This window comes from Mugil cephalus, chromosome 21 (genome assembly GCF_022458985.1).
Source record: "Mugil cephalus isolate CIBA_MC_2020 chromosome 21, CIBA_Mcephalus_1.1, whole genome shotgun sequence".
Lineage (NCBI taxonomy): Eukaryota > Metazoa > Chordata > Actinopteri > Mugiliformes > Mugilidae > Mugil > Mugil cephalus.
This window is the reverse complement of record NC_061790.1, coordinates 14,892,280-14,906,768: the sequence shown is the minus strand read 5'-3', so window position 1 is coordinate 14,906,768 and position 14,489 is coordinate 14,892,280. Positions and strand designations below refer to the sequence as shown.

At 45.4% G+C, this 14,489-nt stretch overlaps 1 protein-coding gene across 3 annotated transcripts in view; it reads right to left on the bottom strand.

Moving 5' to 3' along the window:
• Positions 1-12,082, bottom strand: part of runx2b (RUNX family transcription factor 2b) — a 39,722-nt gene extending 27,640 nt beyond the window's left edge. Inside the window, exons 1-2 of one of the 3 annotated variants that reach the window (XM_047574239.1) lie at positions 10,700-12,082; positions 10,355-10,478 (exon numbers count right to left, since the gene is read on the bottom strand). In XM_047574239.1, the coding sequence (XP_047430195.1) occupies positions 10,355-10,412 (58 nt within the window). In that variant the 5' untranslated portion in view covers positions 10,413-10,478; positions 10,700-12,082. Of the gene's footprint in view, positions 1-10,354; positions 10,479-10,695 lie in introns of all 3 variants that reach the window. The other 2 variants (XM_047574237.1, XM_047574236.1) reach the window with 2 other exon arrangements.
• Positions 12,083-14,489: the final 2,407 nt, after the last annotated feature.

Here is a 14,489-nt window from a genome sequence, read left to right as displayed (position 1 = left end):
ATGTGAGGTAAGGACACACAGGCGAGATAGATAGGGTGACTACACGGACAGAAGCAAACAGGCAGCGGCCTAGACAAGCGCTCACAGGGGGGCTATCGCCTATCACTTGCCCATTTCCACTGCTCTCGTGTCGAGACTGGAGGAAGGTAAGGAAGGACAGGAAAAGGAAGCAGACAGGAGGCAAGGATGTATGTATGTATGTATATGCATGGAGGCAGTGAGGAGGAATGTCCAAGTGCGCCGGGTCCAAATCGACATGAGAAGGTGTCGAAGAATTGCCAGATGGAGGGGGGGAAAAAAGTCTGTCATGGATGCTCAATTGCACACAGACATAAACATTAAAGCATAGACGGAGGAAACCCGCACCTGGAAGTGTCCCGTATACGTTTAAAATTTGTATTGAATATACCATTTGTTTAGCTTGGCTACCATCACACAGTGGGTACTAGGAATGGACTCCTGCCCCGCGTAGAAAAGCTTTAGTGAAAGCCCTGGCATTGCTTTGCTGTTTCATTTCTGGGGGGTAATCAACATAGAAAACTGTCAGTCAGTCATGTGAACATGTCCTACATTGAGACAACAGCCAATCAGATAAACTGAAAATGAAGAAAAGCGGTGTCGGGCAGGCGGTGTGAGCGGCCGCCACACCGGACCGCCTCGAGCAACAGCACTGGATGTTGCTCTATTTCTTTTTTTTCCTCATCTCTTCCTGATCACAGCTCGGAGGGAGCAGCTCCGACGCACCGAGTCTGAACCCTGTAACCTTCGAGCCATACGTACTAGTTTGAATTCCCAACCATTCATGACATCAAAATGGCCCCAGGAAGCCTCGGCTCGTCACCGCTTTGAGAGACCTTAACGTGTCCTGTGTGCTGAATGAGTTAAGTTGAGAGCGTTACGCCTGATGCGGCTCACTCAGAGATTGGCCTTTGCCTAAAAACCTTAGCCTGTAATTACACTGTGCTTATTAGGCCACTGGTCAGAAATGAGTCACGGCAAGGTGGGGGTGTGGAGACAAGCGGCGGGTGGATGGAGTTCACTTTCATCGCTTCCAGTCTGAGATGCCCTCAGACAAAGTCACTTCCAGTCACATTTGGAAAAGAATTTTCAATAGAAGGAAATAATATCGAAGTTAAGGGAAACCATGTAAAAGATAAATGACTATTGTATGGTTATACGACCTATGACACTGCGCTTTCCACATCTACTCAGAACGTACTGCTTACTCAAGGACAAGGTCTTTACATGTCATGTCTGCTCCGTCCCAAGCAGCGACTCCAATGACGCCAGCTTTACAGCGCCTAAATCGAGTCCTCAGCAGAGACTCATCGACTGCTCAGTCCCAGAGGGAACATCAATTAGGTTGTGAAACGCTGTCCTTCAAACACAATCAATTCTGTGGTGTTGCATTATGGCAAAGACGAGAATCCGAACGTCACGCACATAAAAAATCCCTCCCTGGCAACGGGGTTGTTGGGATGTGGTCTCGAGCTGACAATTAAATTGTCCGCTCGGAATATGCTGTCACTCTGGAAGCACGAGATTTACGGCGAATAATTTCGAGAGAACTGATCATCCTAAATATTTTAACTAGATTTTATGGCACCATAGATCACTCTGATGTGTTCTCGCGTCCTCCGGGGACTCAAAACTGTCCCCAGTAGTTGCAGAACTCATTTACAGACAATTAAAGAAGCTCCAAACAAGCCAAGAGCCTCTCAGTAAACCACGGTTTAAAAAAGTTTATCACCAAATAAGTGCTCTATTTGAATTGTTCCTGCAAAAGAGGCAAATATTTGACGTCTTACAAACCACGGAGGCTTATCATAAAGCTCCCTGAACCATATCTCGGGCGTCTCGATCCAACCCCTTTTCCAGTTAAGAAAACCTTCGAATCATAAAAACGGATATGGAGGGTTAAAAGCTGTAAACATTAAACCTGTGTTTACATTGTGAGGGCTTCTTTTAGATCAGTAATAGGCTCACAGTGTGAGCCTGATGATTGGGTAATATTTATTGTGGGCCCTTAGGGTGTGCTTCCCTCTCAGTCTCTCTCATGTCTATAAAACCTTCTACCCTTACAACTCAACTGTAGCACAGACAAGTTCCCATTAGAACCTGATTGTATACGTGTGCCTCTATAGTGCCTTTAATGTGCGCACTCATGTGCATATGTGCATGTGGGCGCGCTCGTACGGTATATGTGTAGCAGTAAAGGGGCTGGCTCTAAGACTTTGGTTAACCAGGCTATAATTTAGAGGCCCAGTGAAGACTCCCAGCAGCCTCTCACTGTTTGTTTACCAGAGAGACCGACTCTACTGTTTCTGCTGCATCTGCAGGGTCCTGCAGGAAAAGGGTGTGTATCTGTCTGTCTGTCTGTCTGTCTGTCTGCGCGTGCAAACACAGTGTGTAGGTGTAATCCCGCGTGGAGGGAAAAATAAATGCCAAGGCGTCTTTTTGTTGGTGAAAGTAAATTTGTCTGTGGCTGCCGCGGCGATCACGTGAATTATACATTTATTTAAATTAACACATGATCCGTTGTTTTTTTTTTTTTTTTTTTTTTGCTTCCAACCAAGAACTCTGACGTCCCTCATTGCCCTATTCTCCTCACGCATCTTCAAGCTACAGTAAATCAAGGCTGCAACATACGTACGCCCTCCCTTCCCATCCCGAAATGGTAGCTTTGTCATAAATAAGAAAACAAAAAGAGCCCAACTTCACAAAATGGAAAAAAAAAACACACCCTCGCATTAAAAAAGTGTTTGTCAGCAGAAAAATGACTGCCATTTTTGTTTGTGCTGAATGTAATTCTCCCGAGACCAGACTGCTCGCTTTCTGTCCCAATTGGGCTTTTTTTTTTCTTTTTTTTTTTTTCCACCAATCCTTCTCCCAAGCAGGCATTAAAAGAAAACAATACAATTCAAAAGAATGGAGCTCCCAGCCTGTCATTTAGCTGTAACTTTGAATTGTCTTTGCTCTGTGTGAGCTGTTTTCTTTCACACACACACAGGCAGAATTGTTGCAGCATCCTAAAATTCCATCACGGGAGAGGAAGAAAGACAGAGCAGGAGGAGGAGGAGGAGGAGGAGGAGGAGAAGGAGGAGGAGGAGAGGAACTTTCAAAATATCACTCTAATAAAATATTCCTGCTCCTCTGGGACCCTCCTTTGCTCATTCAGCATCAGGAGAAGTGAAGTGGAAAAGGCCTGTTATTGGTCTCTGTCCAAAAAAAGAAGGAAGAGGGAAAGGGAGAGAGACCTATTTCCTTTGGGGAAAGACGCAAAATAGAATGAACAGAGCAACAGTTGAAGGGAAAACTTTTGACTGCGACAACAAAACAAACTACAGACGACTGTAAGAGAGCAGCTGTCTGGGTGAGTGACAGGATTCAACTCCAGCCTGAAAGTCTGCTGCAGTGAGGATCAGACAGCACGCGCGTCTATGGGCCTTGATCAGACGGAGCCGCCCGCCTGGCGCGTCGGTGTGATTGGATTCTGCAAACTGGAACGGCTCCGGGATCAACGTGAAAATAAGTTCTCAAACGCTCCAGTCACAGGGAAGCGCTTTGAAACAACCTGAAAACGTAACGGAGGGAGATTCTGCAATTTTGTAACACCGCTGCTTTGGCAGAAATTGTTCGAAACTTTTTTTTGTTTTGTCGCAGTCAGACAAATGACAGCTAAAGCTGAAGGACCAAAGAACACTGTGTTAACGTACTTAGCGTTTAGTAGATTAACATATAATGAGTGGTTTAGAACACAATGTAATGTAGTGTTGTTGCCAACAAATAAAAGGAAATTAAATGTCTTTGTAAATAGCTATAACTCTTTCTGATGAGGGGCTTAAACCGCACACTAATATTATTTAAATAGGCCACTAATATAATCATTAATACATCTTTCACTCTCAAAGACAACTGAGAGAACTTGATCAACTTCTTTAAGCTAAGGCGTGTGACAAAAACCTCCCAGACATGTAGATAACTAAATAGGTTTTTGGGCTTTTTCTTTGGTTCTACTCCTCATTTATGATTGCAGCCATCACCAGTAAAACGTTGTTTGGCAAAAGTGTGCTTGTATGCGCTTATAATTACATTACGGTGTGCTCTATTTTACATTCATTCTAAACGCTAAAGATTGGGGGGAAAAAGTAGAAGCACGCAACCTCATTTCTCTCTCTGGAGGCCACTTGACAAATGAAAGCTACCTTTTCTAGCTTCCCTCCCTCGTCCCCAGAGACTTGTCAATATCAGCTACACACACCATTCAAAGTTCAAAGACCAGCATCCCACTACACACACCTACGCACACTCTCCTGGCCCCTTTTGTGTCTCCGGGGCATATTTAATTTCAGTGTCTCCGCGCACAGTCGAGCCGAGTCTCCAGCGTGTGCTTGTGCGCGCCACAGGTGGCTCACTGCTGGCGACTCTGATTATTGCGGTGACCAAAGCATCGCCGCCCCATCACATTTGTCATCGGCCCCTTATTCCTGAAGGCGTGGGTGGGAGGGGAAGGATGGAGGGACGACTTAAGTGGAAGGAGAAGAAGGAAGGAAAGGGAAGAAGGGAGGGTAGATGCTGGTAAATGGCCACCCCCACAGTGCCATATGGGAGGTGGTTTGAAAGAGTCAGGTTTGCGTCGCTCTTCTTGCTGGACGCCTCATGAGCGCAAACTGATCCTCTCCTTTGTATCGTATCACACTTTTCTCTCTTCTTAATGTTTCTAATATTCTCACATGTTACTCTATCGCGAAATAACGAATAAAAACACGTCCGCGCGAGTGCGCTCAGAGAGGTGAGGCGGCCATAAAATGCGCGTGTGGGCGTCGCTGAGTGGGTGGGCTCTCTGATTTTCAGGTGCATTTGATCTGTTGTGTTCACACCTCAGCGCTGGCGGGGGGAGGGGAGGGGAGGGGAGGGGGGGCAGTGTGTGGGCAGGTAATTTGAGCAAATTAGGAGATGGGGCCTGTGCACTATTAATGACACCCCATACCCCCCACTGCACGTCCACCTATTGTTCCTTCCTCTGCACACACCTTTCTTTTCTTCCGCTCCAAGTCCCCCGGTCCCATCTGCGCCTCACGCTCGACACCCACCCTCTAAAGGCACAGTGTATGGTACGCACACACACGTTGAACATGGGGGCAGCGGGACAGGGGGATTGGTTCCAGGTGCCAGTTTGAGTGAGAGCATTAATCAAGCGGACAGATCTTCCCGTCACACCTTTAATGCATGCACACACACACACACACACACACGCTGTTGTGTACTGCGGTGTGATAACTACAAACTGTGCTGTCATTATTTCATGACTGTTACATTCCAAGCTCCCGGCTTCCCAAAAAATAAATGATTAGAAGTGATACCAACGTCTGCAGACACATTGTAACAAGGTGTACTTATCCCCTCAGACGGCTCCACTGATGTGTTGCCAGGCTATAGATCGCAGCCGGCTCAGACTAACTCTTTGATGATAACTCATCTCGCTTCACCTTCTCCACGAAAAACCCGAACACAATCCTGCACTCGCTCCGGCACATTATGCGGCGCGTTATGTGAATAATTGGGATTTCTTCACGTGCAACATGTCCGACCGCCACCGTGCCTTCTCCTTTCCCGATGCGCTGCGGAGCAGGGTTATATATTTGGGAGTCCTGCCTGAGTCAGAGGGGATGCCGCATTCCTTTAAGATTAAACCAACAAGGCGAAAACCTGCCCTTTTTACCCGGCGTGGTGCAGAACAGGTAAGGCCTTGTGCGTAGGCGCTGGTGCCGCGCTCTCGCTCACATCGTTACAGCCCGAATCCAAACATCCAGGAGGCTCGACACTCCATATTTCCCCCTTATAGAAACACAGGAGAGTGGAAGCGAAGCCGCCGCAAAAAACGTTTTTTTTTTTCTTTCTTTCTTTCTTTTTTTTTTTTTGCGGGAAGGCGTGGAGAAACAATACCGTTCAGCCTTCCTGTGGTTTGCTATATCAGCTCTGCTTAAAGCCATCTTCTGACTTAAACAGCCACAATAAAACGTGAATAAATAGACAAGGGAGGATGTGAAACAGAAAGAGCAGAGTGAACTGAGTTATAATCCTGGTGTTCTGTTTCATTAGGGTGAACCGGTTCCAAGATAGACCAATTTTCAAAGTGTTAGGTAGTTACTTCCTCTCTGAGGGCTTATATCGGATAACGGTAATTCGCCCAGCATGATGCTATTGAAATGGATGATGGGCTGCAGGATCTTGTTAAGTGTGAAAATAGCACAGCGCCGCATTAAAAGCTCCGCTGGTTAACGCAGTGGCATCAAGCTACCTGGTAATTATGGTGCATTCAAAAATCATAGCTATGCGTGGCACGACTATGCAAAGCCGTCCAAAAATAGCTTGGCTTTTATCTTGAGTAAACACTGCAAAGATATTTAGCAGTGATTTATGAGGCTAATTAAAAAGCAAAGACGTTTGCTCTAACAGTGTTTGGCAAATAAGCTTTACAGGCCCTTTGAGAAGATTGTTTTTGAGTCTATTATCACTTAGAATAGGCAGAACCCTACAGTAAGCACAGTCTACAAGAAGGTTACACTATCATAATAGAGTAATTAGCCCCACAGCTACTGAATATGGGGATAAAACAAGGAATAACACAGAATGTCCTGCGAGTATTTACACTGATTTCTCCATTTGTTGTTGCAGTCTCCTTATTACAGGTCTGAACGTAACGCAACCCGTTTCAACAACTTTTCACAGCTTTATTTAGGCAGATGAGAAGCCGACGTTACACGAACCAGTCCTTCACAGTCAGTTCACGAGAAACAAAATGCGTCAGTTTACAGGAAAGACACCGCACTTTATAGAAAATTACAGGTTCCGAGCGGCCCTTAAAATCGGCAGTATAAAGGAAAGTGACTGAAAGCGAAGCCTTAACTTTCGCTCGCCTTAGAAACATTCATTAACTTTGGATTTTTTATTTTTTTAATTACAGAAAGCCTTCTGCAACCTTCACATCAACGGTGAGAGACGTATTCCATGCCATTAAAATCCCAGGTTCTAGTGCTCCCATGACACTCTCATTTAGACCTTAATAACTGCCTACAGCCTATTTTTGTCCACAATCAGCCCACCATTCACTGCGTTTTGAGTGGAACTGCAGACCAATTAATCTATCTTTGATTAAGCCCTGATCACATTAACACTCCGCACCTCCCTGATTACCCCCAGGAATTATGAAGACTAATGTGAACCGCCGGCACTAATAAGTCCTAATAGCTGGCGCAGCTCGCAAACACAAACAGCGCCATTTTACTCCATCAATGAGCCCGCCGGGATTAAATAACATGTTTGCCTCAGAGGTACAATTAAGCGACGCTAAATAGAGTTCCTTTGAGCCACGGGTTAAGGGAAGAGTCTTCCCTGCACAGTAGCAGCCAGTGAAGCGCTCAGATTTTTCCCCCCCTTGGCATTTTCAAATTACCTATTGATGAGTGGGCTTCACGTCTCTGCCTGGGTAGGGGGGGGGGGAGGATGTCTGGTTCACTCTTAAGATGTCTCCAAGAAGCAGGCCTGTGGTTAGATCTAAGGCAACACTTATGCAACAGAAGCTGCCTTTCTCAAATACTCAAATACATATACGGTTTCCCTGCAAATTATTGGAGATTTTCTTTGGGGAAAGTTTTCCGCATGGAGTCTTCAGATATTTACCCACATGGTCCCGGTCCTCTTTTGATCGTGTTGATTTGAGTCTCTCTCTGTAAGCACTTTTTTTTTCTCTCTCTCTCTCTCTCTCTCTCTACTGCGACAGCGCAACTTTACTGAACGATAATTGCTCCCATGACTTAATTGTCTATATGTAATTAAGTTTGTAATAGAGAAAAGAGGCACTTAAATGTTCCCCAGAGAGGCACGGTGGTTGAGTGGGTGCCACACATGTTGAAGATTATTCTGCCCTCTCCATCCGAGCTGGCAGCATGAGAAGTTATAAAAAATGTATTCGAAGCAATTTAAGTGAAAACTGCTTGATGTAAATGCCAAGACAAATTTTAATGAGCCCCCTTTTTCTCAATTTGGAATATTTGCCCGTTCCCTCAAGTCAGCTCAATTTATCGCTGGGAATGTATGCTCAGTCCTAAATTAAAAATGTCCTTAATAAACGCAAATATACAGACGGAATGGAGTAATGTGGCTTTCTAACTGGCAAAACAATATTTTGTAACTCTCAGCAAACTGGCTGACGCCGGACAAAGCGATCCAGGAGAAACATAGAAGGGGAACTTAAGAAAATATGCAATATAAACAAAGGGCAGTAGTTGTACTCGGTTTGATCACGGTAAAGTCCACCGTATGGATTCGAGTCAGGAGGAATTGATAAGCAAAAGCACAACGGGTGCTTTTAAATTAAGAAGTCCAGTTTTGAAAGCTGTGTTTTCAGTGATATATTTAACATCCCCTTTTTCTCTGCCCTGAGTAAAAATATTCTGGGTGCCTGTACTAATTTCTGACACAGTACACTACACTACATTTATTTATTCAGAATTATAAATACAACCGAAAGAGCTGGTGGTCTTGCAAAATCACACTGCGCTGTCAAGGGGACTTTTTGTGGTTGCACTGACAGATTTATTGCCCAGATGTTCATAAACAGGGGCAATGTCAATGAGGCACGGCACAGTATCAATCAGCAATACTTTATGAGAATAGATCAGTGACCATCTTCCCTGGGAGTCTTCCTTCCTACCTGAACATCTGTGCACATCTGCTTCACTCTCTCCCTCTCTGTCTGCCTGCCTGCCTGTTGCCACTACTCCAGCATGCTTTCAATTTCCTGTGGCGGTGCTCCTCTCCTCTCTTTCTCCCGCGCTCCGACCCCTGAGACGCACCGAGGGGTCAGGGGGTTAACGTGGTAATAGGTGGTGGTGATTGGTGGAGGACGCTCACTCTCTCCCGGCTTTCAGAGCGCATTAGGAGCCACCCTGCTTCTGTGCGGACCGGGAGCCCCGCAACAGCTGCGCCTGACCACGGGGCGACTTCTTAAAGACATCTTTTAAACATTTGATTTGGACAAGAGGAGCGGAGGCTGCGGACCGGAGCGGGAGGCGGCCGGGGGTCTGTTTAAACCGAGCCCGTCTGCTTCTTGCGACACACGGGGAGGGAAGTGTTTGTTTTAAATGCGAAAAAGTCATCTGGTAAACCTAAAATATCATTTCTTCGGCTGATTAAATTAAAGGGGTTGTCACAACAGAACGCAGCAGAGCCAAAACAGAGGCCCCACACTGGAGCATGCAGGGCTGGCCTTCACAGGTAGTTGGGAATCATTAGGCGTCACAGCTTCTGTACACAGGTCTCGGATTTAATTGGGTTCACGTATTTGAAATTGCCTTTCCTATCGATCCATTTTAGAAAGGAGGGATGGCGTTGGATTAAGAACTGGACAAATAAAGAGTAATAAAACATGAGAAATAAAAACAAGCCTCTAATGTGAAATATTTCTAGGAGAAGAAAGAGCTAATTCAGAGTTTAGCACCCTAAATAAATCAGATTTGATCTTTTTTTGTTATTTACGTAGAGGCAATAAATCGGAGCAAAGGCATTGTTATAGGTTTAAATTAATTATTACAGACTTGACTTGAGAGCTCATAGAATGAAAGCCGACGTTGGATCAACTTCTTGTTCGGTCTGGATTTATGTCTGCCGATTAAACGCTCCCTGGAGGCCGCAGAAATCGACACTGATTAATCAACGACAGCAGCGTGACTGAACAATTTCAGGAAGCGATTACAGAGCTTTCTTGGCAAACTAATGAATAAACTCCTTCTCCACGCACAACAGAGACACCCAGCGCACACAGCCCTGTGATCCCCACATCTTGTTTCAATGCTCAACTGTAAACTCTCTTGTGCGGCGTCTGTTTACGTCTGTCAAAAATATCACCCGTGCTTTTGTTTTTGGTTCACATGGCATGGCTTTGTAAATCTAAGGGTACGTTGCACAAACATGTCATCTCGCTCTCTCAGAAATATTTATAAACATCACATAGAGTAAATACTGGAATCTCTAAGCGCAGACTTTTTTTTTTTTTACAGGTTTTTTTTTTTTTGCATTTGTGTGCCACAAAAAATCCCTGATGATAGTTGGGTCTCTCTTCCACCACAAAAGCTTGGACCTTGATAGCAGAGCCCTCAATGACCTCGGCCGATCCCCTCCACTCATCTGGACGCAAATCCTTCCATCGGATCCAAGACGCTTAACCGGTTTTACCCGAACCCCTCAATTCCACAAACCTCAACACCTGACCCCGAGTCCCGCCTGTGACCCGAGCCCCTAACCCAACTTCGAGCACCAAAAAAAAAAAAGCAGCCGGCGAAGCGGTACTCACCCCAGAAGAAGTTTTGTTGACATGGTGTCACTGTGCTGAAAAGGCTGTTAGATGCCATAGCTGCCTCTGGTCGCAGCAAGCCCCACTTTTGTTCCTCTGTGGTTTCCGTGACCCTTGACACGTCCTAAACCAAGAGCACGCGTGAGCATGTCATGAAGGAAAAAAATGGAAAAAGCCATCCACAAGACATGCTTTTACGTATCAACTATTTGGATGACCACAAGTAACAACCAGGTCTGGTTTTATAGAGAAAAAAAAAAATTGCAGAGGCAAATATCGCCTTTGCGGATAGATCAGATGGTGTCGGACTTGCTTGCTTGGCGAGTGTGGTTGGAACGTACTTACTCGCTTAGCGCCGTCCCTGTGACTGGTGCTGGCCCGCGACGATTAACCATTTACACTCCGGGTCGCCCTCAAACACCAACCCCGAGCCGCACGTCTGTGGTTCTGTGGTTGTTTGGGAGGCGAGCAGAGCCCTCACACAACCCAAAAGGCACCAGCTTTAAAACTCGTCTCTTTCCTGCCCTCCATGTGCCGTCACTGGAGAGCCTGGGTCACATGCCCTCTGACGTCATCACGGCACAGCAGTTGAGTGGGACAGCCTACCGTTGTGGCTTTCTTCCCTCGCCTCTCCTCTCCATGGGCTTTTTTCTCTCCGCGCTCTCTGGCTCCCCTCCTTCTTCTGCTGCTGCGCGTGGTTCGACAGCGTTTCCAGGCTCTCTTGGGATCGTGGTCTGACGCTCCCATGAGTCAGGAGGCTTCAGTGGGGGCAGCTCGTTCAACCGCCCATGCCCCCCTCAGCATATGGGGAACAGTGCTCTCTCTGCTTTGCTCTCCCCTCACTCTTTCATCCCCCTCCCTTCTCTCTCTCCCTCCGCTCGCTGCTCCTTCCCTCGACTCCTTTAGCAGGCTGCCGTGCTGCTCCTGTCTGCCTCTGAGCGGGGAGAGCTGAGCTTGGTAAGATTCGAGGGTGTGAGTGAGGAGCGAATGGCTGGCTGGCTTGGCGGCGTGAGGCTGGGTGTGTGAGAGTGTGCGTGTTTGTCTGTGTACGGGAGAGAAAACTGTGTGTGTGTGTGTGTGTGTGTGTGTGGAGGGAAGCGGAGTGACACTCTGCTTATTTACAGAGGGGAGCGTCTGAAGAGTCGCCTCAGCGACGCCCGAATTTGTTCTCTTTCTCCTGTTTCACACGTCGCTCCGTCGCAGACGCTAGTCATGTTATTGTGTTATTACTGTAATAGCCGCTGCGCGCGCACACACCCAGGCCTGTTGCAGGGGCGCTTACTGGCTCTGACGGGCGCGACAGACGGGGGCGATTCCTGTAAGAGGCCATAGATCATCGGCCACCTGTCCTCTCCGTGAAAGGGATGCCTCCTCACTGCCTCGCTAACACTCGGAGACACGCAAACACACAGGCGCCCCGCGAGGACGGCCTCGCCGGCATGTGGCGCGGAGCAGGCAGGTCGTGACAGTCCGCCATGAATCACACACGCACACCTATCCTCGCACACGTAAACACATCCTCGCACATCCCGGCGCGGCGAGTCTTTGATCAGCGATCACAGGTGTTTGTTACAACAGATCAAAAACGCAGAAGGGGTATTAGCACAGACGTGGAGGAATGCGTGGAATGAAGCCAGGAGCTCGGTGAGGGTTGGAAGTGTTCTCAGTTATCTTGTCACAAGCAAACGGGCAACAGTGACTAAGCAGCGGAGGTTAGAGTTGGTAGAAGAGGCTTGTGTAAGAAAAAAAAAAAATAATGGGCGACTGGACTTGTAGAGTTTCTTGAAGGTATTTTGTCACTCGTCCAGGTAGCTTCTTCAGTTTTAAAGAGGAGTGGGGAGTTTAAAAATGAAGAAGCTACCTGGATGAGTGGTGAAACTTCATCAACAAACCCTACAAGTCCAGTTGCTCTTGTTTTAGCTTGGTTTTTAGACGTACCATGACCTGGAGAACTGAGAACCTTCACAGACGTAGAGTAGGCTTCTTTTTAAAGGTTTGTTATTGGTAGCAACCTTCTACGTTTCATTCATTTTGTTTAGATCTAAGTTATATGTTGCAGTTTAAAGGCAAAAATCGAAGTGACTAGCCACGCAGGTAGTTTTGCCTCGATGCGCCAAGGATTTCGAAACCTTAATATTCAACAGAATCAGCGGGGGAAACAGGATAATTAGCGGAGAAAGTTTAGAAAGTTGTTCCAGTGAAAACTGAAATTTGGATGCTCAGTTCATGCTGCAGTTAAAAAGGTTTTAATTAAAATTTATAGCGCCACAGTCAAAGTTAATGAGACCTCAGCTGGTATTGGGTGGCAGTAGACTTTAGTATCTTTAAACCTAGTCAGATAAAACCAAACAGTTTAAGAAGCAAGATACCTTAGAAAGTACAACATTAATAATTTGTTTTAATGGATGGCTGTTCATGTTATGCTAAAACAGGAAGTGCAACGACAGAAAAAAGACAGAACAGGACCAAACTAAACTATAAAACTAACGTGTATCAACTATGAAGATTATTTTCCCCATACCTGTAACTCAATCTGAAAAAAAGCCGTTGCTACATATTTTTTTAAATAAGTAAAACCTGAGTAAAACCTAATTACACACTCCACACTTTTAGTCCAAATGCTCAAACTAAGCATGTTGTCATGTTCTAGTCTGCGCCCTTATTTCTGTCTAATATTACTGTCCTCATTATAAGTTTAGAAAAAAAAAGTGAATAAAAATGTCAAATATAAATTATAAGCGCCCCCGCCCACTCCTCCACAGCACAACAGCATTTCCACAAATCCTTGCCACCTACCTTATTTTTGTGCAGCGAAACATTTTCCTTGGCCCGGTGCTTTGTAAATATTTGCTGTCTAAAACAAGAACATGCCTCTTGAGTTGCAGCGCATGTTACAGAATCCTTAGGGAAGAGCTATTCAAATTCTGCAAACACACTGCTGGATATCACACACGGTGCCTATTTCCATCTGGAGATTTAATCGATCGTGTCACCCATGCAGTTTACCTTCAGTCTAAATATAAAAACTACAAACTATGCAACAGAATCCTTAATAATTGCTAGGCTTTATACGTTTTGGATCAGCACTGCAATAGCAAAGGCTGGCTATACATAAGGATTAGTTTGGTACTTGATACTGAAGTATTTCAAGAATAATATTTAAGGTCATGTATAAACATTTTTTAGGTTATTGCAAATGGATGATTTTCTGTCAGAAGCGTTCAACTTTAGGACAGAGTCCAGCCCCGCCGTGAGTTCCGCTGAGCCACACTAAATTACATGAAGTTTGATGGGGATATAATTTGCACATCGTGATTGAATCTAAAACATGGAATGAAAAATAAAGCATGAATGTCAAGCCCCGCTCATGTGGCAGGAAACGCAGCTTCTTGGGTGGCATGGCGTGTGATAAACAACCTTGATGGCGAAAATCTCAACTGTGATGATGTTGGGAGTCTCGGATATCTCTGCACGGATTCAGGACGAACTGCAATGATTGCAACTAGGAGGAATGGAGGATGTTCCCCCTCCCGAAATACAGTAACAAAGTTTAGCTGAAGCCGGCCAAATATTGTTTTTCTTGCCTCTTGCTCTCGGTCAGGTCAGCGGTTCACCCACCTTAAGAAAACCACAACAAACTTTTCCATCGCTGAAACTTTGACTGGAAGCGCTGCTCTTGTCTGTAAGCAACTCTCAAGATTTAACTCCAGAAACCATGCGAGGTCTGATTTTGTTTTTATGAAGAATAATGTTTATGGAACGTTTGGTAAATTAACATTTGAAAATGCATTTATCGACTCCGCTCTGGACTGACTGGAAGACGTTTTGGAAATATTGTTGAGACAAGAGCTAAGCAAGGCGGCGTCCATCTGTTTTTTAATGGTTTTAACATATCTAATCATATGACATATGTATATAAGTAGAGGTGGAATTACTATACTGTATCTCATGAGGTAAAAAAAAAAAAAAAGCGGACTGCACCGCCAGTCTGGAAGCTTAATTCTGCTGTAGAGACAATTTTGTAATATATGTACTCCTTGCTGTCAAAAAAAAAAAAAAAAAAGACTTTTATGTTTGGGTAATAATGTTAAGGCTGGAATATGATGTGGAATATAATATTTCATTCATTACTGGT